Source organism: Pogoniulus pusillus, chromosome 39, assembly GCF_015220805.1.
Source record: "Pogoniulus pusillus isolate bPogPus1 chromosome 39, bPogPus1.pri, whole genome shotgun sequence".
NCBI lineage: Eukaryota > Metazoa > Chordata > Aves > Piciformes > Lybiidae > Pogoniulus > Pogoniulus pusillus.
Genome location: NC_087302.1, coordinates 4,421,851 through 4,446,504, shown reverse-complemented (window position 1 = coordinate 4,446,504; position 24,654 = coordinate 4,421,851). Strand labels below are relative to the sequence as shown.

General features: G+C 55.9%; 2 protein-coding genes across 2 annotated transcripts; both read left to right on the top strand.

The window, feature by feature from the left end:
- The first annotated feature begins 8,531 nt into the window (after positions 1–8,531).
- Positions 8,532–13,106, top strand: CTSE (cathepsin E). Its single transcript, XM_064173520.1, has 8 exons — positions 8,532–8,768; positions 10,309–10,426; positions 11,386–11,504; positions 11,597–11,796; positions 12,147–12,269; positions 12,365–12,506; positions 12,590–12,688; positions 12,873–13,106. The coding sequence occupies exons 1-8, from the start codon at positions 8,544–8,546 to the stop codon at positions 13,035–13,037; spliced, it is 1,191 nt and encodes a 396-aa protein (XP_064029590.1). The 5' UTR covers positions 8,532–8,543; the 3' UTR covers positions 13,038–13,106.
- A 4,526-nt stretch (positions 13,107–17,632) lies between these two features.
- Positions 17,633–23,737, top strand: RAB7B (RAB7B, member RAS oncogene family). The gene is made up of 6 exons (XM_064173541.1): positions 17,633–17,653; positions 18,657–18,718; positions 19,780–19,906; positions 21,733–21,948; positions 22,226–22,351; positions 23,647–23,737. Exons 1-6 carry the CDS (start codon positions 17,642–17,644, stop codon positions 23,725–23,727), a joined length of 624 nt encoding a protein of 207 aa, XP_064029611.1. The 5' UTR covers positions 17,633–17,641; the 3' UTR covers positions 23,728–23,737.
- Positions 23,738–24,654: the final 917 nt, after the last annotated feature.

The following is a 24,654-nucleotide window of genomic DNA, read 5'->3' as shown; positions in this document are numbered from 1 at the left end:
TGTGCCCCAAAATCTGCTTTGTTTTCAGACATGTGCCAGGCTCCTTGCACTTCAGTTTGGGGTTCCCACCTTTAGCAGGGTTTTCTCTTTAGGAGCAAAGGCTGAGAGCTCTGAGGGCTGCTGAGCCTGGAGAAGAGCAGCCCCAAAGGGGAGCTGATCACAGAATGAGCCAGGCTGGAAAAGACCTCAGAGATCATTGAGTCCAACCTAGCACCTAACACCTTCTAATTCACTAACCCCTGGCACTGAGTGCCTCCTGCAGCCTCCTCTTAAGCATCTCCAGGGATGAGGAGTCCACCACCTCCCTGGGCAGCCCATTCCAGTGCCAATCACTCTCTCTGCCAGGAACTTCCTAACAACATCCAGCCTAGACCTGCCCTGGCACAGCTTGAGGCTGTGTCCCCTTCTTCTGTTGCTGGCTGCCTGGCAGCAGAGCCCAACCCCACCTGGCTACAGCCTCCCTGCAGGCAGCTGCAGGCAGCAATGAGCTCTGCCCTGAGCCTCCTCTGCTGCAGGCTGCACCCCCCCAGCTCCCTCAGCCTCTCCTCACAGGGCTGTGCTCCAGGCCCCTCCCCAGCCTTGCTGCCCTGCTCTGGGCACCTGCCAGCACCTCAACACCTCTCTTTACTTGAGGGCCCCAGAACTGGACACGGTTCTGATCAATGCTCAGCATACATTGATGCTCAGACCTAAAGGCTGAGGGGCAAGAGGATGGGGCAAGACTCTTCTTGGTGGCATCCAGTGACAGGACAAGGGGCAATGGGCACAAAGCAGTACCCAGGAGGTGCCATCTGACCAGGAGGGGAAACTTCTTAGCTGTGAAGGTGCTGGAGCTCTGGAGCAGGCTGCCCAGAGAGGTTCTGGGGTCTCCTTTTCTGCAGAGCTTCCAACCCCCCTGGCCATTGTGATCCTGGGCAAGCAGTAATGAGGCCTTCAGCATCCCCACATTCCATCACTGCTCCCAGGCACATGGCAGAGCATCCCCACAGTCAGAGCCTGGCCAAGAGAGAGCTGAGAAGCCAAGCAGGAAGAACCAGCCAAGGTTCCAAGCCTGGTGCTGTACTCACCACTCACAAGTGATCATCCTTCCCACGAAGGCTCTCGGTGCCTGGCAGGATGCCCACCTAAGGGCTGGAGGTCTCCAGGAGAACAGAGCAACACAGCCAGCCCTGCTAGCAACCAACCAAAACGATCCCATTGAGCTTCACACTGCTCAGCATCAGCTGCAGACCAGGCTCACCACTTGGAAGCAGTGATCTGGCACTGCAGATGTAGAGCAGAGGCAACCACCCCTCTGTGAGTCCTCCCTGTACCACCCTGAGCACAGCCAGACTCTCCCTGCTGTTATCACTGAGCTTGAGGGCTTGGTAAGCTGCTGTGTGGTCAGATCTGAGTGGAGCTCCTGGGCTTTGCTGCAGAACTGATACTTCCAGGAACTGGGATTTCTTCTTCCTGCTCTAATCCTCTCTCACTTGTTTTAGTCCTGCATTTGTTTTGATGCACAGAAGCTGTGCATTCATCAGGGCAGGGGGAACCAACAACTCATGGCAGAAAGCAACCAAAGGAAGAGCAAAAAAGCTGAGGAAGGGTCTGGAGAACAGGGCTGGGGAGGAGCAGCTGAGGGAACTGGGGGTGTGGAGTCTGGAGAAGAGGAGGTTGGAGTGAGGAGGTATGGGTTGGTCTCTTCCTCCCAGTAAGATGTGATAGAACAGGAAATGGCCTCAAGCTGTGCCAGGAGAGGTTTAGGTTGGACATGAGGAAAAATTTCTTTGCTGCAAGAGCAGGTCAGGGACTGGCACAGGCAGCCCAGGGAGGTGGTGGAGTCCCCATCCCTGGAGGGGTTCAAGAAACCTGTGGCCATGGCACCTGGGGACAGGGTTTGGTGGCTATGAAGGGGCTGGGTTGCTGGTTGGACTTGGTGATGTTTGAGGTCTTTTCCAACCAAAATGTTTCAGTGATTCTATGACTCCACAGGGGCTACGAGTCCCACAGGGCAGAGCAGTTGGGATTAGAAGGGACCTCTGGAGATATCCACTATGGAGGCTAAATGACCTTAGAGGTCACCTCCAACCGGATCTATTCAAGTCTACCACTCACAAGTGGCTCATTTCCTATTCTAGGGGCAGGAGATGCTGCTGAAGCAGATAATAATCTGAAGCTCTTCAAAAGGAAATTGCAAAATGAAGCCCAAATCCAAGCAGCAACAGCAGCAGCAGCAGGAGGAGGAGGCAGCTTCTTTGCACGGGGCCTGGCCAGATTGCAGTGGCGATAGGTTCCAGAGCATTGAAGTAGCTCTTTTGGAGATAACAAGCAGCACATCTGCTTTCTTGGTATGGAGGGTGGGGAGAAAAATTGTTGTGAGCCTTCCTCCCCCCAGCCCCCAGGTCATTAACCCCTCCTCAAGGTGCTCTATTGAAGTCAAGGCTTGCAAAGAGCTCCTACTCGACCGGTACCCAGTGGCAGACCCAAGATGTCTACGTTCAGGTAAGCAAAATCATGGCAACGCCTTGAATTATTTCAACCCCACTTTGAGCCAGGCCTTGCTGCCCCCTAGATTAAATGCTGGCAGCAACACATGCCTGCAGACACCCTTCAGGTGTAGACACCAAGCCCAGCTCTCCTGATGGAGATGAACCTCTCCTCCTGATGGAGACGAAGGTCTCCTCTGCTTCCCAGCGCATCACCCGCAATGGCCAGGGGAGTGCCATACCCAGGGAGGGGGTTTACCTGGAGGACCAGAAGCTTCCCACACTTTCCCTTTCCTGCAGGACCAGGTTGCTGGAGCTAAGGAGTTTTTCAGCAGTGTTTTTGGTGGCCTTGGGGTCCAGCAGTGCTGAGGTCTTCAGGGCTCAGTGCCGGATGCGGTTTTGCTCTGCCTCAATGGTGCTGGCAGGAACGAGGCCACACAAGGTTCTGTGCTGCTTCCGCTGCATCAGTTGGCTCATTTAAATATATTTGGGTGTTCCTCTGCCTTTCTGTGGCCATTTCCAAAACAGGGATGGGGATGCTCTATCCCTTGAGCAGTTCTCCTTGGAGAGATCCCTCCTCTTGCTCCAGCTTCCAGCAGTTCGGTGCTAAAACACAGAGCTTGTCTGGAGCAAAGTGGTCCCCAAGGGCAGTGAGCACTGCACAGCAGCAGTGGACATGGTTCAGCCTTCAGCAATTCAGCTGCCAGCCAAAAAAAGTGCTCTGGGTGCTTCCAAGGAGTAAATCAATTTAAATCCTAAAGGACATTGCTTGGGGATATGGCTTAGTGGTGGACTTGGTAGAGTAGGTTTAATAGTTGGGCTTGATGATCCTGAAGGTCCTTTCCAATCTTGAAGGTCCTTTCTAATCCTGAAGGTCTTTTCCAATCTTAAAGGTCTTTTCCAACCTAAATGATTCCATGGTGCTAGGATTCTGTGGCCACAGAGCCTGGCTTGGTGTCCATTGGGATTGAGTGGGCTTCCTCCTGGCACTTTCTGGTCCATAGTTACTTGCTCATTTGATAACACTGAGGTGCAAGCAGCAGCCTGGCAGCTCTGCTCCTGTTAGTTCACAGCAGATTTGGGGAGCTCTGGGGCACTGCTCCATGGGCAACTGATCTGGCAGCCCTCACACTGGACCAGTGGTTTGGTGCTGGAGATGCCCTGCAGTCATCTGACCTCTCTTGTACCTCTTTCCTGGCAGGAGACAGGCAGGGAGCAAGGGATCCCCAACCCTGGAGACAGACATTCAAGGTCAAGCTTGGTAAGGCCCTGGGCAACCTGCTCCAGTTAAAGATGTCCCTGCTGACTGCAGGCAGGTTGGACAAGATGACTTTTGAGGGCCCTTTCCAACCTAATGCATTCCATAACTCTGTGACCCCCCCCCCCAACTTCTTGTGGGGTCCCTGACTCATGGGGATGGTGCCTGTTGACCATTAAACACCTCCATCACTCTCAGGCTTCCTTAGCAATCCTCTCCTGGGGAGATGCATCCAAGGGCATAGCTGAATCCTTCTGATCTTTATAAAACAAAGAGAAACTGATCTTGAGAATCTCTACCTACCTCCCTGGTGCCAGGAGCTGCTGGGCTTTGCCCCCAGGAGCTGCATCACAAGTTGGAGTCCTCTGCCAGGTCCCCATCCACTTTCCCCTCCATCTCCTGGGACCATCAGCTCCATCACAGCAGGATTTACTCACAGCTTCTGTGCCACCAGCAAACATTTAACTGAACTTGCTTGGGGTTTGTTGGTTTGCAGCAGTTGCAGGGCCCTCAGTGATCTCCACCCTGATTAACAGGTGGAAGAAGCATTTGATAAAGAGGAAAGGGGGGAAAAAAAAGGGGTGAGCAGCAGACACCACCTGGGGGTGATTTGAATCAGGCAGAGGTGGTGGTGGAAGGGTCTAAAGGAAATACATTAGAAAAAAAAAAGAAAGAAAAGGCCACAGATAATCTATTTTTAGCCTGAAAGTAGATGTCTGAAGTTGACAGATGAGCAAAGGGCTGTGCCCTTGTGCATGTTTTCCACACATGGTGCAGAACCCATTTCTGATGTATCTGAGGGCAAGTGTGTGAAGCTGGATGGGGTTAGAGACACTTTCTGACAGCTCCTGCCTGGCAACAGTATAGGATTAGCCATGGGGCATCCATTACCTCCAGGAGCTGGGATGCTCCAGTGGCTGGCAGTCAGGTTTCATTTCATTTCATTTCATTTCATTTCATTTCATTTCATTTCATTTCATTTCATTTCATAGAATTAGAATCTTGTAACTTGAAAGAATAGAATCAGTAACTTGAAAGTGTGAAAAAGAGAAGCAGTCAGATAGCTCTTATCTAATTCCTTAAACCTCTCTGTTGTGATGCAAATGCCCCAGGCTGGGAATCACAGAATCATAGAATCAGTCAGGATTGGAAAGGACCACAAGGAGCAGCCAATGCCAACCTCCCTGACATGCCCAGGGACACCCTACCCTAGAGCAGGCTGCACACAGCCTCAGCCACCTCCAACCATGGGGCCTCAACCACCTCCCTGGGCAACCCATTCCAGCCTCTCACCACTCTCCTGATCAACAACTTCCTCCTCCCCTCCAGCCTCACTCTCCCCACCTCCACCTTTGCTCCATTCCCCCCACTCCTGCCACTCCCTCACAGCCTCAAAAGTCCCTCCCTAGCTTTTTTGGAGCCCCCTTCAGATCCTGGCAGGCCACAAGAAGGTCCCCTGGGAGCCTCCTCTGCTGCAGCCTGCACAGCCCCAACTCTTTCAGTCTGTGCTCACAGCAGAGCTACTGCAGCCCTCTGAGCATGGTGGAGGTGTTCAAGAAACCTGTGGCCATGGCACTTGGGGACATGGTTTAGTGGGCATAGAATCATATAATCAACCAGGTTGGAAGAGACCTCCAGGATCATCCAGTCCAACCTATCCAACCTATCCATCCAGTGCAACCTATCCAACCAAGATCATCCAGTCCAACCTATCCATCCAGTGCAACCTATCCAATCAAGATCATCCAATCCAACCTATCCATCCAGTTCAACCTATCCATCCAAGATCATCCAGTCCAGCCCTATGCAATCAACTACACTATGGCAATAAGTGCCCATGGCAGGACTCAATGATCTTTGCTGTCCCTACCATAACAATTCTCTGCCTCTATGAAATATTGAGCTGTAATTGAAGCAAAGATTTTTTTTTCCTCCCTCCTCCTCTCATTTTTCTGGGCAAAGAGCAAAAATCTCCCATTTTCTTCAACCTGAACTCAAGCTTTTGATTGATTTCCTTTGAAGAGTCCAAGTTTGAAACATATTTAACTAAAGAAAAGCAACAAAAAACCCACCCCCACACTCCAGAAAGAAAAGAAACTAATCCATTTCTAACTGGAAGCTTTGGCCTCTTCCCTTCTTTTCAGCTTCCCATTTTTGAGGCTGATTCCCTCAGCCCTTAAAGCTTGCAGATTAGGATGATCCAATTTGGGGAATCCTTTCCACTAAACAAACTCTTTTGCTGCCAGTGCTTTGCTGTGCCTGTGCTGCAGCTCACCCTTGGGCTTATCTCAGAAGCCCAAAGGCCCTTCAGGCTGGGATTTCCTGATGGGATTTTCTTTTTGGGTTATAAGCCATGACTGGAACAATCAACTTGCTGCTGTCAGCTGATTTGGTGCTGGGTTGCTGCAACTGCTTTTTGTTTTAGGAAGGTTTGGGGTTGAAAGCATTCATAGATTGATAGAATCAGTCAGGGTTGGGAGGGAGCACAAGGAGCAGCCAGTTCCAACCCCCCTGCCATGCCCAGGGACACCCTACCCTAGAGCAGGCTGCACACAGCCTCAGCCAGCCTGGCCTCAAGCACCTCCAGCCATGGGGCCACAACCACCTCCCTGGGCAACCCATTCCAGCCTCTCACCACTCTCCTGCTCAACAACTTCCTCCTCACCTCCAGCCTCACTCTCCCCACCTCCACCTTTGCTCCATTCCCCCCACTCCTGCCACTCCCTCACAGCCTCAAAAGTCCCTCCCCAGCTTTTTTGGAGCCCCCTTCAGATCCTGGCAGGCCACAAGAAGGTCATCTGGGAGCCTGCTCTGCTCCAGCCTGCACAGCCCCAACTCTTTCAGGCTGTGCTCACAGCAGAGCTGCTGCAGCCTCTGAGCATCCTCCTGGCCCTGCTCTGGACACTCTCCAGCATCTCCACAGCCCTCTTGGAATGGGGACTCCAGAGCTGGATGCAGGACTCCAGGTGGGGTCTCAGCAGAGGGGCAGAATCCCCTCCCTGGCCCTGCTGGCCACACTGCTGCTGCTGCAGCCCAGGCTCTGCTTGGCTTTCTGGGCTGCAAGTCTCTTCCAACCTGCTTGAATCTATGATTCTCTTCTCCAGGCTGAACAATCCCAAGTCCCTCAGCCTGAACAACTACAACTCTCTCAGCCTGTCTTCATGGCAGAGGTGCCTCAACCCTCTGATCATCCTTGTGGACCTCCTCTGACCTTCTCCATCAATTCCAAATCCTTCTTGTGTTTGTTACAGGGATATGGACCTTATGGAGCAGGTCCAGAGGAGGACCAACATGGATTTTAATTAGATAAAATAGACTACCTGGGATAAATGGCCACTTGCTTGGCCTCCTGCTACAGGTAGAGACCCCTGAGTAAAATATCTCCCTTCATGGCAGCAGAGGGCCACGGGAAACAAGCACAGGGACAGCACAGCATCAGCAGAACCCTTCAGCCGGGTGTCTGCAGGATGGCGACAGGTACAAACCCCTCCTCACTTCCCTCCCCTCCCTATCTGCACTCTTTATCTGTTCATTAGCAACTTTTATTTGCCTTCACAGAGGCTTAATGAGTCGCCCAGCCTGTGGCAAACAAACGCCAGCCACTGGGAACGTGCATCCAACTGTCCCAAGCTCAAAGACACTGCTTCGATGGCCCTCACTGGGGGCCAGTTACAGGCTCCTGAGCAGTTCATCGCTGCTAATTAGTCTTTGCCTTTGATGTTTTGCCCTGTGCTAGGAGCACAGCCCCCTCCTGCACCCCCTCTGCAGCTATCAAGGTGTGGAGCACCCCACGGCCACGGCCAGATCCCTGCGGGTGGCTGTGGAGCCAGAGGGAAGGTGAAATGTTCCCCGGGGAGCATCTTGAGGGGGGGTTCCACCAGCCAGGCTGTGCAGCTTCCAGTAGATAAGAGGCTGGCACTGGGATGGAGGCAGTGAGATGGAGACCTCACTCTGTGCAACCCTGACTGCCCCCTCCCAAAAAACCCAACCAGCATCTCCCTGCCCAGCAGCCAGCAGGTGCCCGGGCACCAGTGGGGTGTGTGGCACAGCAGCCCCTCGCCCACCAAACCAAACGTGCCTCACCTGGGCCGGGGACAGTGATTCATTGGCAGTGCCAGAGCGCAGTGTTGACTCTGAGCTGGGCGTTATCGCGGGCGCTGCCGCAGCCTGTTCCTGCTGCTATAAGAGCAGCGCCGCAGAGCCCAGCTCGGGACAGCGCTGCCACCGCCGACATGAAGGCCCTCCTCTTCTTCCTCCTCCTCCTCCTCACCATGCTTTTTGCCCTGACCAGCAGCTCGATAAGGTAAAGGGGTCCCCCAGGGTGCCCCCCTCCCTCCCAGCTCTTACAGGGCACTGCTGAGCGGAGCGAGGATGATGAAGGGGCAGAGCTGAGCTCCTCCAGCATGGGCACTCTGCTGCTGCACCAGGAGCCACTTCGCTGCTTTGCTCCATCAGCTCCTCGACTGCCTGCATCCCTCTGGGCAGAACCCTGCCAGCAGCGGGGGGCTGTGGCGTGGTCTGAAGGGTGAGCGCAGCCAAGGTGTGTGTGAGCAAACAGGGCACGAACCGTGGGCATGAATTCACCTTGGCACCGGTTCCTGTCCTTCTCCATCAGTCACGTGGAGCTGCTGCCCGGGCCACAGCTGCAGGCAGGCCTGTGCTGGGCTATGCCTGCTCCTCTGCCAGCTTGGTCCTTGGTTTGCTGCTTCTTAAAGCAGATCGACCCTCCCCTGCCCACCCATTTGGCTGTTCCTCCTCTAGAAGGCTTTGCGGTGTGGGCTGTACCTTCTGGTGGTGCTGGCACCCTCCAGGAGGGCATGGGGACTGCAGGGTGTGGATGGCATCCATGCCCCAGAGCAGTGACCAGGACTCTTGCTGCCCCAAGGGTGCCCCTGACTCGGCGCCGCTCCCTGCGGAAGCTGCTGCGGGACCGTGGGCAGCTCTCCCACTTCTGGAAAGCCCACGGGATCGACATGGTGCAGTACACTGAGGACTGCTCTGCCTTCAAGGATGCCAACGAGCCCCTCATCAACTACCTGGATGTAAGTGTGGTGGCCTCAAGGCCCGGGGGAGGGGGTTCTGAGTCCCAGCAGTGTGCCACAGCATCCCCAAAAGCACATTAACTGTGGTCCCCCAGTGCCCCACTGCTTCCCATCCATGCCCCACTGCTTCCCATCCATGCCCCACTGCTTCCCATCCATGCCCCACTGCTTCCCATCCGTGCCCCACTGCTTCCCATCCATGCTCCACTGCTTCCCATCCATGCCCCACTGCTTCCCATCCATGCCCCACTGCTTCCCATCCGTGCCCCACTGCTTCCCATCCATGCTCCACTGCTTCCCATCCATGTCCCACTGCTTCCCATAAAGCCAGCCCCTCATCAGCTACCTGGATGGAAGTGTGATGGCCTCAAGGCTCGGGGAAGGGGGTTCTGAGTCCCAGCAGTGTGCCACAGCATCCCCAAAAGCACACTAACTGTGGCCCCCAGTGCCCCACTGCTTCCCATCCGTGCCCCACTGCTTCCCATCCATGCCCCACTGCTTCCCATAAAGCCAGCCCCTCATCAGCTACCTGGATGGAAGTGTGATGGCCTCAAGGCTCGGGGAAGGGGGTTCTGAGTCCCAGCAGTGTGCCACAGCCACCCCAAAAGCACATTAACTGTGGTCCCCAGTGCCCCACTGCTTCCCATAAAGCCAGCCCCTCATCAGCTACCTGGATGTAAATGTGGTGGCACCAAGGCTGGGGAGGGGGTTCAGAGTCTCAGCAGCAGCCTGCAGACACCCCAAAAGAACACTAATTTGTGCCCCCCCAGTGCTTTCCCATAAAGACCATGCCTGCTAACTGGGCACACCAGCAGCCAGTGCCAGGGCTCGCTGCCTGCCTGCTCTTGCCTGCTCCTTTGTTCCCAGGAACGTGAGGAGGAGAAAGAGACAAGGAACACATTCATGGCAGGGCACTGCCAACCCTTTCCCTGCCTGCTGGGCTGCTTGGGTCCATGGCAGGGAGACAGATTTCCTCCAAAGCCAACATGTCTCACACCACAGAGGCTCCACAGCCAGAGATGGAGGGGGAATTTCTTCACTGAAAGGGTCCCTGGGCACTGGCACAGGCTGGTCAGGGGGGTGGTGGAATCTCCATCCCTGGAGGTGTTCAAAAGCTGTTTGCACGAGGAGCTGAGGGACGTGGCCTGGCAGGTGTGTGCAGGGAGAGGTTAGGTTATGGTTGGGCTCATGATCTGAAGGTCTTTCCCACCCAGGCCATCCTATGATTCTGTATTCCCCAAGCTCTTCCCAGTCCTGTCCCCAAACCCTCTGCCACTGTCTGCATCCTGGTGAGGAGGGTGCCCTCGAGGCCTGAAGCCAGCAGAAGGGGCTGGCACCCACCCCCCAACACCACCATCCTGCCCTCTCTCCTGGGCTTGCCTCCCTGTTCCCTAAACGTTTGGCTCCTTAGCTTCACCTAGCACCAAGTGGCCATGGCAGCTCAAACACTGCCCTTGTGCCAGCTATCCCCTGCACCAAACCCCACCAGGTGCTCCTGGCTGTGCTGATGGTGAACAGCTCTGGCTCTGCTCTCTCCTAGCTGCAATATTTTGGCCAGATCTCCATCGGGACCCCTCCTCAGAACTTCACTGTGATATTTGACACAGGCTCCTCCAACCTCTGGGTGCCATCCATCTACTGTGCCAGCAAAGCCTGTGGTGAGTAAAAGGCTCCCCAGCCAGACAGCAGTGGTGGCACCCTCGAGGTGGCCCCAGCAATGCCATGGGGTCAACAGCACAACACAGCCCAGGGTCCTTGGGGTGATCTTCCCCACCCAAGATAAGAGAAATCTTGGGGGGAGTGTGGGGTGTGCCCGTGTGGGTTTGTTTACTGGGGCACAGGCAGTGATCACACCACTGGCACCCAGCACCATGGAGCCCCTGGAGCTGTGGGATGTGTGCTCTTTAGGCTATTCTTTTGGGAGAGCCTTTAAACAAACAAGCAAAGAAGATAGCAGATAATGCAGCTTGTCAGCACTGGGTTGGGTGGCAGGACAAGGCGGGCACAGAGCATGGCACAGCTCCGGGCTGGCTGCCCACAGCCTTGGCAAGGGACAAGCACTGGGCTTGTCGGGGCTGTCAGCAATGAGCCAGCCACAGCAAGCCCAGCCCTGACCCCGGACGTGGAGCACCTCCACGCAGCCCCAGGGCTCCTCATGTGCTTCCACCAGAGCTGAGGTGGGCTGGGGGATGTTCCTACTCACTTGGCGAGGGTTGGACTAGATGACCTTGAAAGGTCCCTTCCAACCTGGCCTGGAAAGGTCCTTCCCGAGCCAAGCCAGGCTGTGATTCCATGAGGGAAATGCCTGGGCACAGCAGTGCCCAGGGGGCTGCTGCTGTCTGGAGGAGAAGCGAGTGCCAGGGCAATATTGCAGCAGCTAATCCCACTGCCCCTAGCAAACCTCTCACCTTTCAGCCAGCTTGAACCAGGGCAGGATTTATCCCTCCTCAACATATGCTGTGGTGCCCAGAAACCCTTTCCCTTGGCACCATGCCCACAGCACAGGCATTGTATGGTCCAATGTACTCTGAGGCGGGTGACTGCCGTGGGCTCCTGGCATTCATGGTCGCGTAGCTAAGAAGTGTGTCCTGCTGAAAGCTTCTGCCTGCTTCTGCAGCTCAGCACCCCAGGTTTCAGCCATCAAAGTCCAGCACATACCAGGCCATAGGGACACCTTTCTCCATCCAGTACGGGACCGGCAGCCTGACAGGAGTCATTGGATCTGACCAAGTAGTCGTGAGTCACCTTTGGCTTCTCCTGCTCTGCACAACACACCTGGGACTTGCCTACAGGCTCAGGACCACCACCGAGCCTCCTCCTCCCTGCAGGTTGAGGGTCTTGCTGTCAGCAGCCAGCAGTTTGCAGAGAGTGTCACAGAGCCAGGCACAGCCTTCCTGGATGCTGAGTTTGATGGGATCCTGGGGCTGGCTTACCCCTCGCTGGCTGTGGATGGGGTCACCCCTGTCTTTGACAACATGATGGCACAGAACCTGGTGGAGCTGCCCATGTTCTCTGTCTACATGAGCAGGTATGGGCAAGGCTTTTGCTTAGATTCAGGCACTGCTTTTTGGGAGGAGGGATTGCTAAAATCAGGGAGTTTTACTGAGATAGTGAAGGGCTTTGTTGGGAGCAGGCTGAGTGTCACAGCAATGAAGCAGATGTCCCTCCCTAAGCACTGGTGGGAAGCAGCTGGGTGTAAATCCACTCCTTTAAAATCAGAGAATCATAGAACCAAGCAGCTTGGAAGAGACCTCCAAGCTCATCCAGCCCAGCCTAGCCCTAGTCAATCAACCAGGCCATGGCACTAAGTGCCCCAGCCACATTGGTGATGTGCAAAGCAAAAGAGAGGAAACTTCTCACCTCTCCTGCTCCCTCCAGGAACCCCCAGTCCCCCGTGGGAGGAGAGCTGCTCTTCGGTGGCTTTGACACTTCTCGCTTCACAGGGACCCTGAACTGGGTGCCAGTCACCCAGCAAGGGTACTGGCAGATCCAGCTGGACAAGTGAGTGGTGCTGGGCAGGGAGGGCAGGGTTGGGCTGGGGCAGGGGAGTAGGATGGGCTTCCCTCCTGGTCCTTTTCTCTTCCCTCCCTCTGCAGCATCCAGGTAGGTGGGACAGTGGCATTCTGTGCCAGCGGCTGCCAGGCCATCGTGGACACTGGGACATCACTCCTCACAGGACCCACCGAGGATATCAAACTGCTGCAAAGCTATATTGGTGCCACAGCTGTGGAGGGAGAGGTGAGAGCAAGGGTGGGGAGAGGACAGGGGCAAAGCCCTGGGGCTCCCACCTGTCCCTGCTGAGCCAGCCTCGTGTTTCACAGTACACTGTGGAGTGCAGCAACCTCAATGCCATGCCTGATGTGACCTTCACCATCAAAGGGCTCCCCTACACGCTCAGTGCCCAGGCCTACACCCTCATGGTATGACTGCAGCTCCAGCAGTGCCACCATCCCCACTTCCCAAAGGCTCTGGAGACAAAGGTGGCCCAGAGCCACCCATGGAGCTGATCCATGAGTCCCAGCAGGTGCCAAGCACATGCGACCCAGAGTTGCCACTCCTGAAGCTCTCAGGTTCACCCTTTGCTTTGCCCTTTTTCTTCCCCAGGAGTCTGGTGAGGATGTGGTCTTCTGCACCAGTGGCTTCCAGGGGCAGGACATCTCCCCTCCTGCTGGGCCCCTCTGGATCCTGGGGGATGTCTTCATCCGTCAGTTTTATACTGTCTTTGACCGTGGCAATAACAGGGTGGGCTTGGCCCCCGCTGTCCCTTAGGGCTGTGGCATCCCATGGGATGGGAGGGGAATGGAGCCACCAGGCTGCTGCCTTGGGCAGGGCAGGGGATTTCACCACTGCATCAGTGTCCCTGGAGGCCATGAAGACACCCCAGGACCATGAGGCCACCCCAGGACCACGGCCAAAGAGCCCAGCAGAAGTTCAGTCCACGCCAGGAAGCTGTTTTGTGATGAGCATCAAAGTGCCTTGGGCAGCTCTGTGATCTTCTTCACAGATTCTCTCTTGGTAAACCTGAGTCAATAAAAGCTTTGATGATTGAAGAAACAAAGTCCACCATGAGCATGTGGATGAGCACAGCAGCAGCCCTGCAGCCCAAGCCTGGGCTGTAGTGGAGCATTAGGTAGAGTCACAGAATCATTTTGGTTGGAAGAGACCTTTAAGATCATCAAGTTCCACTTTAAGATCATCAAGTTCCACCTTTAAGATCATCAAGTTCCACCTTTAACCCAGCACTGCCAGGTCACCATTAAGGCATGGCTCTCAGCACCACATCTACATGGCTTTCAAAACCCACCAGGGGTGATGACTCCACCACTGCCCTGGGCAGCTTGTTCCAAGGCTTGACAAAATTCTTCCTCATGTCCAAACTAAACCTCCCCTGTCACAGCTTGAGGCCATTTTTTGTTACCTGGGAGAAGAGAGCAATCCTCAGCTGGCTGCAACCTCCTTTCAGGGAGTTGTAGAGAACCAGAAGGTCTCCCTTCAGCCTCCTTTCCTCCAGACTAAACACCCTCAGCTGCTCCTCACCAGCCCTGCTTTCCAGATCCTCCCCCAGCTTTGTTGCCTTTCTTTGGATCCTTCCTTGAGGGGTTGCATGCTTGGGGTTACTCAGAATTCCCCCACCCTGGAGGAAACCTTGGTGGTGCAGGAGATGCTGGATCTGAAAGGTCAGCCTCTGAGGTCCTTAGCTGGGATGTAACCATGGGCAGAAGAGGACATTTGGCCCAGGTACAGCAGAAAGTCCCCTGAGGTGGCTGTGGGAATCCCCCAGCTCCTTGCCAAGCCCAAAGCGATTGCTGTGGGTAGGGACAGGGCTGGGACTTGGGGAGCAGTAAGTTCAAGGAGGAAATGTGTGACCTGAGCAGGCTGAGCTGGTGCTGGCACACAGGAAGGTGCCAAGGAGGCTGGAGAGACCCAGGGGCTCTTTCTGTGCCACACAACTCCCAGCACAGCCACCGAGTTCCAGGGAATTGTGCTTTGACCCCCAGGCTTTTGCAAAGGCAACACAACTGGTGGGTGCACGAAGCAGGAGATGGCAAAGCAGCTGCCCAGCTCTGCAGCCAGTGGCTGGCTCGGGGGGGTGGGAGGCTACCAGGGGTCCCCAGGAGTCACTGCATGTGACTTGGTGGCAGTGATGAGCCACCGTGGCTCACGCATGACGCACCCCGAGGCACGCACGGAAGGCAGCAGAAAGGGAAGCACAGAGAAAGGTTATTTTTATCCCTGCCCATGCTCAGCTTTCCTGAGTGACACCAAAGCAAAGCCCTGCAGAGGGCTGGTGCCAAGGATGAAGTGCCAGGGTCCTCGTGGCCAGGCTTTGTGCCTGTTGCACGCTTCCCAGAGCTGAGCAGACCTCAGGGCTGGATCTGAGAGCGCTGAAGGATTTGGTTGTGAGCCTTGAGGCTCTGCCTTGGTGCTTGCAGTGAAAGAAAACATCCACCTCACTCAGAGGCTTTGGTTGTGCCCCTGACCAGCACATGCTTTCTGTGCCCAGTTCCTCTACTGACTTCACCTCAGCGGCAGATAAGCTGCTGGGCAGCTGGACAAAGGTCTCCTCTCCCTCTTCCAGCTTAACTCTTAGCACACCAAGGTGCTGCTGGGCCCCAGCCCATCACCACAGCTGTAGGCAGCAGGGGAGCATCCAGCTTCCCTAGCACCAGGGACCACTCAGTGTCCCCACACACTGCCCAGCAGCAAGAGGTGGTCCAGCCTGGACTTTAACCATGACTGCTCTGGTGCCAGATGCTCTTGAGAATCCAGAGCACCCCACAGCTCCTTCATCCTCTTGGCAGGTTTTGGGTGCTCTTGAGAACCCAGAGCACCTCACAGCTCCTTCATCCTCTTGGCAGGTTTTGGGTGCTCTTGAGAACCCAGAGCACCTCACAGCTCCTTCATCTTCTTGGCAGGTTTTGGGTGCTCTTGAGAACCCAGAGCACCTCACAGCTCCTTCATCTTCTTGGCAGGTTTTGGGTGCTCTTGAGAACCCAGAGCACCTCACAGCTCCTTCATCCTCTTGGCAGGTTTTGGGTGCTCTTGAGAACCCAGAGCACCTCACAGCTCCTTCATCTTCTTGGCAGGTTTTGGGTGCTCTTGAGAACCCAGAGCACCTCACAGCTCCTTCATCTTCTTGGCAGGTCTTGGGTGCTCTTGAGAACCCAAAGCATCCCATATCATCTTGGCAGGTTTAGGGTGGTCCTCTCCAGCCCTTCTCCCTGCACACAGCAGATGATCAGGGAACAGAAGTGGCCAAGGAGCCACAGGACACTTGGATGCCTTTTGTTTCCTTCCCTCACTCTCACTGCCCTGCCAGCCTTGCCCCAGGGAACAGCCTGCCCTCTCCTTGCCCACATCAGCCTTTCCTCTGGACGTGGCAGTCCCCAGTCCTGTGTTTTGTCATTTCCTAGCTGCAAGATCTTCCTCACAGTCACAGGGAACAAAACCCACACTTTTTTTTCCTCAGAACTGCTGACTTGGTGAAGCAGCCAGGGCAGGATTGTAGCTGTGGTTACCAGGAGCTGCTGAGCAATGCCCTGGCCATCGCCTCCTTCCTCTACACCGCCGCTCCCACTGCCCTCATCCAGGGCAAAGCTCACAGCAGGAACAGTAAAGGAGAGCAGAAGCTTTGGGAAAATCCCTTTCCCTGTGAAATCAAACAAAAGCTGGAGCCAGCACCGAGCCTGGGCTGGCTGCCCTGATGAGTACAGCCCAAAAGGAGAAGTGGCTCCAGGCATCAGCTGTAGCAACACGACCACAAACCCCATCCCCACCAGCATGGAGAGGCATCAATCATCTATCTGGGTGAGCAACCTCCATCCCACTGGGCTTGGAGGGCCACGCAGAGAGGAATGAGGGCAGAAGTAATCAGTGGGGGAAGGTTGGATGGGAGAGTCTTGCTTCAAGGGCAAAGGTGAAGCAGCAGGATGAAACCAGCTCAAAACAGGGATTAAGAGAGACCTGCTCCAGGGAAACATCAGCCTTCTACCCACCACCAGTGAGAACTGGCTTGGGTGCTTCTCTCATCTCGTCCCAGCTCCTCCTCACACTTGCCTTGGGGTGGGGGGAAACAGAATTTTCTGGCCAGACAGGTCCCAAAATTGCACCTGGGAAGGAGAAGGAGGAGGAGGGTTTGTCCTGCTGAGTGCTGTGATCTTCCCTGAGATCCCATCAGAGATGTCTATAAAACTGAGGGCAAGCTGTGGAGAAGCAAAAGCTGGGGGCCTCAGAGGGGCTGGGTGGGAGTCTCTAAGGACTGGAGGCGGCAGGGAGGTAGGGATGCAGCAGAAGGGGCTGTAAACACTCCTGCTCCCCACCCTGCCCCTCTCCTGCCTGCAGAAGAAGAAGCTGCACAAAGTCCCCTCAAAGGCATCCCTGCCCCTCCGCTCCCTCAGCTCTGCTGGACTGAGCCCCCAGCCTCACCTCATCTGCCACTGTCCCTTCACCGTCCCCAGCCCCCAGAGCCACTTATCCTATCCCACATCTGCCACTGTCCCTTCACTGTCCCCAGCCCCCAGAGCCACTTATCCTATCCCACATCTGCCACTGTCCCTTCACTGTCCCCAGCCCCCAGAGCCACTTATCCTATCCCACATCTGCCACTGTCCCTTCACCATCCCCAGCCCCCAGAGCCACTTATCCTATCCCACATCTGCCACTGTCCCTTCACCGTCCCCAGCCCCCAGAGCCACTTATCCTATCCCACATCTGCCACTGTCCCTTCACCGTCCCCAGCCCCCAGAGCCACTTATCCTATCCCACATCTGCCACTGTCCCTTCACTGTCCCCAGCCCCCAGAGCCACTTATCCTATCCCACATCTGCCACTGTCCCTTCACTGTCCCCAGCCCCCAGAGCCACTTATCCTATCCCACACCATCGGAGCTGTCTGACCAAAGTCCAGGGTGGTTCCCGCAGGAATGCTGCTGATAATCTCCCCCCCCCCCCCCCCCCCCCCCACCCCGGGCTTTTGTTCTCAGCCCTAAATAATCCCCCAGCAGCACCCCAGATCAGGGGTCTCGGGGAGGTGGTTAACAGCTGCCGGAGAGGTCTTGTGCAGGAGCAGAGGCCAAAAGTCAGTCCCAAGCCCCAGGACACGAAGGGAACTTTGCTCTCCTTCCTCCGTCGGACCCCAAGCCAGAGAGCGGCTGAGAGAGCGCTGGGAGGTGCGGAGCCATCGCAGCCGCCGCCCGCAGCTCCTCCGCCAGCCCGGGCAGGATCTCTGCCCCCTTTCTGCTGATGTCACAGCCCAGGGCCCCGCAGCGCTCCGCCGAGCCCGGGCGCCCTGCCCTGCAGCCTCCTCTCTCCTCCCTTCCCTCCCCGGGCCGCCGGCTGGAACGGAGCCCGCAGCTTTGGCCGCCCGGCAGAAGGATGCCCTGGCAGGTGAGTGCGCTGCCCCCCAGCCCCTCCTGCCCCCCGGGACCCCAAGAGCAGCAAAGAGGTTGGCAGCTTCATTTGGAGCTGAGAACCTTCAGGTCTCCGAGAAATCTCTCTGGAACCGGCAGATAAAGAGGACAGCAAAGCTTGTGCCCGCCGAGGGGCGAGGCGCCGCCCGTGCCGAGGATGCTGCCCACGGGTGGGGTGGGAGAGGGGCGCAGGAGAGCCTGGAGCCCACCGCTGAGAGCCACTCTGGCAGGGGCGATGTGCCAAGGGAAACGGCCGAGTCAGCCTGGAAAAATGCGGAGCTGGGCCTCTCGCTGAGGGCTTCCATCCCTGCCTTGGGCGGTGCCCTGCCCCTGGCCGGGGCTGCTGAGACCACCCCAGGGCTGCGGAGACCTCCGGAGGGGCTTTGCCGGAGGTGCTCGGGGCACAGGGCAAGTGGGGACACGTCGGGAACGCAGCCTGCGAGGGATGCTCGGGAGCGTTCCCAGGCTGGGCGACATCCCTGAGCTGTGTGCTTGGAGCATCCCGGCAAGTCCAGCGGGCTGTGGTCTTCCCGGATAAATGTCACTTCCAGCCCCCCTCCCCCCCCCCCGCCAAAGCGTGTGCCAGGTCTGGGGGGGAGGGGCTGAGCTGTATAAGGAGAGGGAGAGGCAGAGAAGTTGCTCACAGCAGTTTTTAATGGTGATGAGCTGGTGCAGCAGGGCGGCCTGTCGGGACCTGCACCAGCACCGCAGGAGCTGCTCCGTGGGCTGGGCTCAGCACGGGGGATTCTGCCCCTCCACCCCCCCCCTCCTTCCCCGCCCCGGGACGAGTGAGCAGCAAGGTGCTGGATGGCACCGTCGTGGTGAGGACACGACAGGATCCAGGTCCCTGGACTGGTCGGGGTGGCAGCAGCGACAAGCTGTGGGGAGCAGCAGCTGCTCCCACACCTCCAGTAGCACCTCTGGGCTTGCCAGGAGCTGATCCCATCCCTGCAGCTGAGTGACCTTCTCTTGCCCCGCAGGGTCCATCCATGGATGCCAGCAAGAAGGTGGATCTGAAGATCATCATCATAGGAGCTCTAGGGTAAGAGCTGCGCTGGTGATAGGGGGGGAGGAGAGGGGAAACCCCACGCGTGTGCTGGCCTGGGGCTCTGTGGCTGCTCAGCCCCCATCCTTGCTGCCCACCAGTCCCTGATCCCAGCTCGCTGCTGACACACGGAGGCAAGAACCTGATAACCCAGCAGGTTCTGAAGCAGCTATGTTGATGAAGTGTGCTGGTGCAGGGGGGATCTCTGCACCAAAGAACCTGCACACCCTGGGGCCCAACCTTGCAGCTTAGATATTGTTACTGGTTACTCACTCCTGAGAGCCCCAGGGAAAGTTTTTGCATGTACAAAGCGCTTCTGAGAGGTGTTTTATGTCTGCCTGCCCACGGTGCTTGTCTTTAACCCAGGTGGTGTTCTCTGGGGTCCTAGGGGATGCCTCCCCCACGCTGCCCTCTTGGCTGCCAAGTGTGCTGAGCTGTATAGCTTATCACTGACCCTGAACCACTAGGATCATACAGTCAGAGAACCAGGCAGGTTGGCAAAGAGCTCCAAGCTCAGCCAGCACAACCTAGCACCCAGCCCTGCCCAACCAACCACACCATGGCACTAAGTGCCCCAGCCAGGCTTGGCTTCAACACCTCCAGCCACAGCCACTCCACCACCTCCCTGGGCAGCCCATTCCAATGCCAATCACTCTCTCTGACAACAACTTCCTCCTAACATCCAGCCTCAACCTGCCCTGGCACAGCTTGAGGCTGTGTCCCCTTCTTCTGTCCCTGGCTGCCTGGCAGAGGAGCCCAACCCTGCCTGGCTACAGCCTCCCTTCAGGTAGCTGCAGACAGCACTAGGTCGGTTCTGGCCAGTTCCAGGGTCTCTGCAGGCATCTTTGCTCCCTTGTCCTGGTGCCTCCAGCTCCCAGGCTCTCTGTGAGAGTGGTTGTCCCCTTATCTCAGTGCCTTCGGCCGGGCAGACATTTCACAGCTTGTCCTTTGTTAGTCTTAGATACACAGATAGGTAAAGTTAGATGACTGCAAAAGTATTTCTGCTTCCAAACCCCACCAGTGCAAATCCTCAGCCCTTGTCCCTTCCCTCCCACCAGCGTGGGCAAGACCTCCCTCCTGCACCAGTACGTGCACAAGACCTTCTATGAGGATTACCGCACCACGCTGGGCGCCAGCATCCTCACCAAGGTCCTCGTGGTGGACAACACCCCCCTGAAGCTGCAGGTAAGCAGGGTTGGGGCTGCCCACCCTGATCCCATGGGCACCTGTGTCCCTACCATGTCACAGAATCATGGAATCATTTCAGTTGGAAAAGACCTCTAAGAACACTGAGGCCAACCACTGACCTAAGAGCACTGCAGCCACTGCACTGTGTCCCCAGACTGCTGCAGTGGGCAGGGGGGTATGAGAAGCAGCATGCAGGTCCCTATGGTAGCCCAGGGGGCTTGGCATGCACCTTCTAATTTCCATTGGAGAAACTCTGAATGCTTTGGTCCAGATTCTGACACTTTGGTCCAGATTCTGATGCTTTGGTCCAGATTCTGACTCTTTGGTCCAGATTCTGATGCTTTGGTCCAGATTCTGACACTTTGGTCCAGATTCTGACTCTTTGGTCCAGATTCTGACACTTTGGTCCAGATTCTGACACTTTGGTCCAGATTCTGATGCTTTGGTCCAGATTCTGACACTTTGGTCCAGATTCTGACTCTTTTCACTCTGCTGTGGCTTAGTCCATCTGTCGTGGGTGTATCTAAACTGCCCTTCCACCTGCCAGCTCACCTACTGACCCTTCAGCATAGGTCTGAGCCCAGCCACTCAAGACTCAGGGAATTGTTTGGGTTGGAAAAGACCTCTAAAATCATCCATTCCAACATCAACCCAACACCAGCATGGCCACTAAACCATGTGCCCAGGTATGCCATGGGCACACCTTTCTTGAACACCTCCAGGGATGGGGGACTCCACCATCTTCACAGAGAGAGTGATTGGCACTGGCATGGGCTGCCCAGGGAGGTGGTGGAGTCACTGTCCCTGGAGGTGTTCAAGAAAAGACTGGATGAGGCATTTAGTGCCATGGTCTGGTTGAGTGGATAGGGCTGGGTGCTAGGTTGGGCTGGATGAGTTTGGAGCTCTCTTCCAACCTGCTTGATTCTATGAAACCTTAATTCTATGAATCTCCCTGAGCCAATGCTTGACAACTCCTTCAAAAGAGCTCATAGAATCACAGCATGCTTTATGTTGGGAGGGACCTTTAAAAGTCAGCTGGTCCAACCCCCATCTAGTCCAACCTCCATGTCCTGCTGTGCCTAAATGCCTCCTGGTGTCATAACGTTGTGTGTGTGTGGGGGTGTGAATATGCAGAGCCTGGTGTGGGTGATAGGTTGGACTGGATGATCTTGGAGGTCTCTTCCAACCTGGTTGATTTGATGATTCTATGATTCAGCACCCACAAGCCACACTGAATTCCCACTTGAGTTGTGGGGTGTCTGCACTGGCTGAAGCTGGCCCCCAGGGCTTCACAGAGCAGAGGGATGCTCATGTCTTCATTAATGGTTATAAATATGTGCAGGGTGAGTGCCAGGTGGTAGAGTCACCATCCCTGGAGGTGGTCAAGCAAAGCCTGGCTGGGGCACTTAGTGCCATGGTCTGGTTGGTTGGGCAGGGCTGGGTGCTAGGTTGGACTGGATGAGCTCGGAGCTCTCTTCCACTCTGCTCAATTCTATGATTCTCAGTGATGCCCAGGGACAGGCCAAGGGGCAATGGGTGGAAGTTGAGGCACAGGAGGTTCCATGTGACCCTGAGGAAGATTTTTTTCCCTGTGAGGGTGACATAGCCCTGGCACAGGCTGCCCAGGGGGGTTGTAGAGTCTCCCTCTCTGGAGACAGTCAAGAACCACCCGGGTGCATTCCTGTGTGATCTGCTCTGGGTACTCCTGCCCTGGCAGGGGGGTGGGACCAGCTGATCTTTCAAGGTCCCTCCCAGCCCCTGACATTCTGTGGTGATTCTGTGATGATGTCCTGTGTCTGTAGCCATGATCTTCTCTGCCCTAGATCTGGGACACAGGGGGACAGGAGCGGTTCCGGTCCATGGTGTCGACCTTTTACAAAGGCTCAGATGGCTGCATGCTGGCCTTTGACGTGACAGACAGGGAGTCCTTTGAAGCCCTGGACAACTGGAGAGATGACTTTCTGGAGAAGGTCATTCCAAGGGAGCAAGATTTCCCCATGGTCGTGCTGGGGAACAAAATAGACATCTGCGATCGGCAGGTGAGGGGGCAGGAGAATGGGGAGCATGGATGGGGACACCTTAGTGCCCTAATGGCTTACAAGTGCTGATCCTTCTGCAGAATCAGCCTCCTTCCAGTGCTTTCCTGAACACCAGAGCTCCTGTGTGAGAAGGTGCTGAGCACCCAGGGCTGCCACCTCCCCATGCCTCTCAAAGGGCATCATTCTGCCCTGCTGCCCTTCACGGCAGAGATTGCTGCCATTGGCAGGAGTGAGGCACCTCAGCTGTGTGCCTTTGCTCCATCCTCCTTCCCCACAGGTACCCAAGGAGATGGCCTCAGCCTGGTGCAAGGAGAAAGACATCCCTTATTTTGAAGTCAGTGCCAAGAACAACATCAACGTTGCTGAAGCTTTCGAGACCCTGGCAAAGCAGGCACTAACAACAGTAAGCAGCTCCCTGGCACCCACCTGGGCAGGCAGCAGGGATTTGATGTGGGAATGCAGACTCAGCAACCTCCAGAGCTGAGCTGACAGAGCCTGTGGTGCAGAACAGCTTCTGTCTGTAGTGAGTAGGAGAGTCCCAGGAAACAGAACTGCAGAATGGGTTTGGGTTGGAAGGGACCTCAGAGCTCATCCAGTTCCAACCCTCCCTGCCATGGCCACCTCCCAACTAGCCCAGGTTGCTCAAAGCCTCATCCAGCCTGCTTGAACACCTCCAAGGAGGAGACATCCATGACCTCCCTAGGCAAGCCCTTCTAGGGTTCCACCAGCCTTAGAGCAAAGAACTTCATCCTTATGTCCAATCTAACTCTCCCCTGCTCCAGTTTCAAGACCTAATGTCCAATCTAACTCTCCCCTGCTCCAGTTTCAAGACCTAATGTCCAATCTAACTCTCCCCTGCTCCAGTTTCAAGACCTAATGTCCAATCTAACTCTCCCCTGCTCCAGTTTCAAGACCTAATGTCCAATCTGACTCTCCCCTGCTCCAGTTTCAAGACCTAATGTCCAATCTAACTCTCCCCTGCTCCAGTTTCAAAACCTTGCCCCTCATCCCTACCACCACAGGAGCTTGTGACAAGCACCTGGTTTCTTAGAGCAGCTCTCGAATTGCCAGGAGAGGCCATGGAGTGCCCCTGGTGACAGCCAGAAGAGGCTGCACAGCATCGCGCAGCGCTCCAGCACTGTCCTCTAGCGGCCGCCCCGCGGGGACCTTCCTGTCCCCACGCCGGACAAGCAGAGGGAGCCTGCTCCTTATGTAGCTTTAGTCTGGGGTTTGTCCTCAGCCTCAACCCGGGGGCTGGAATTGTGCTCTCCTGCCCGGCTGGCTCTGAGCTGACCTCTCTCACCCTTCTCTCTTCTCTCTTCTCTCTTCTCTCTTCTCTCTTCTCTCTTCTCTCTTTTCTCTCTTCTCTCTTCTCTCTTCTCTCTTCTCTCTTCTCTCTTTTCTCTCTTCTCTCTTCTCTCTTCTCTCTTCTCTCTTCTCTCTTCTCTCTTCTCTCTTCTCTCTTCTCTCTTTTCTCTCTTCTCTCTTCTCTCTTCTCTCTTCTCTCTTCTCTCTTCTCTCTTCTCTCTTCTCTCTTCTCTCTTCTCTCTTCTCTTCTCTTCTCTTCTCTTCTCTTCTCTTCTCTTCTCTTCTCTTCTCTTCTCTTCTCTTCTCTTCTCTTCTCTTCTCTTCTCTTCTCTTCTCTTCTCTTCTCTTCTCTTCTCTTCTCTTCTCTTCTCTCTGCTGTCACCTCCACAGTACAAAGGGATTTTCGAGAGCTATTTAACCGACTCCATCAAGCTCAGCCCCAACGACAAGCCCAGGACGCGCTGCTGCTGACCCCCCAAGCTGTCCCATGGAGTGCCAGACCCAGCCTGCGTCTGGAGCCCTGCCCGGGGGGGTCCTATGTGCCCCCCACTCACCCCAGAGACTGGCCAAGCTGGGGCAAAGGATGGCCACAGGATGGCAACCACTTGATGTGCACAGCCCAGGACTTGCAGCACAGCTCAGGACTTGCTGCACAGCTCAAGACTTGCAGCATAGCTCAGGACTTGCAGCACAGCTCAAGACTTGCAGCACAGCTCAGGACTTGCAGTACAGCTCAGGACTTGCAGCACAGCTCAGGACTTGCAGCACAGCCCAGGACTTGCAGCACAGCCCAGGACTTGCTGCACAGCTCAAGACTTGCAGCACAGCTCAGGACTTGCAGCTCAATCCAGGACTTGCAGCACAGCCCAGGACTTGCTGCACAGCTCAAGACTTGCAGCAGAGCTCAAGACTTGCAGCACAGCTCAAGACTTGCAGCACAGCTCAAGACTTGAAGCACAGCTCAAGACTTGCAGCAGAGCTCAAGACTTGCAGCACAGCTCAGGACTTGCAGCACAGCCCAGGACTTGCTGCACAGCTCAAGACTTGCAGCACAGCTCAAGACTTGCAGCACAGCTCAGGACTTGCAGCACAGCTCAGGACTTGCTGCACAACTCAAGACTTGCAGCACAGCTCAGGACTTGCAGCACAGCCCAGGACTTACTGCACAGCCCAGGACTTGCTGCACAGCTCAAGACTTGCAGCACAGCCCAGGACTTGCAGCACAGCTCAGGACTTGCAGCACAGCTCAAGACTTGCAGCACAGCTCAAGACTTGCAGCACAGCCCAGGACTTGCAGCACAGCTCAGGACTTGCAGCACAGCCCAGGACTTACTGCACAGCTCAAGACTTGCAGCACAGCTCAAGACTTGCAGCACAGCTCAGGACTTGCAGCACAGC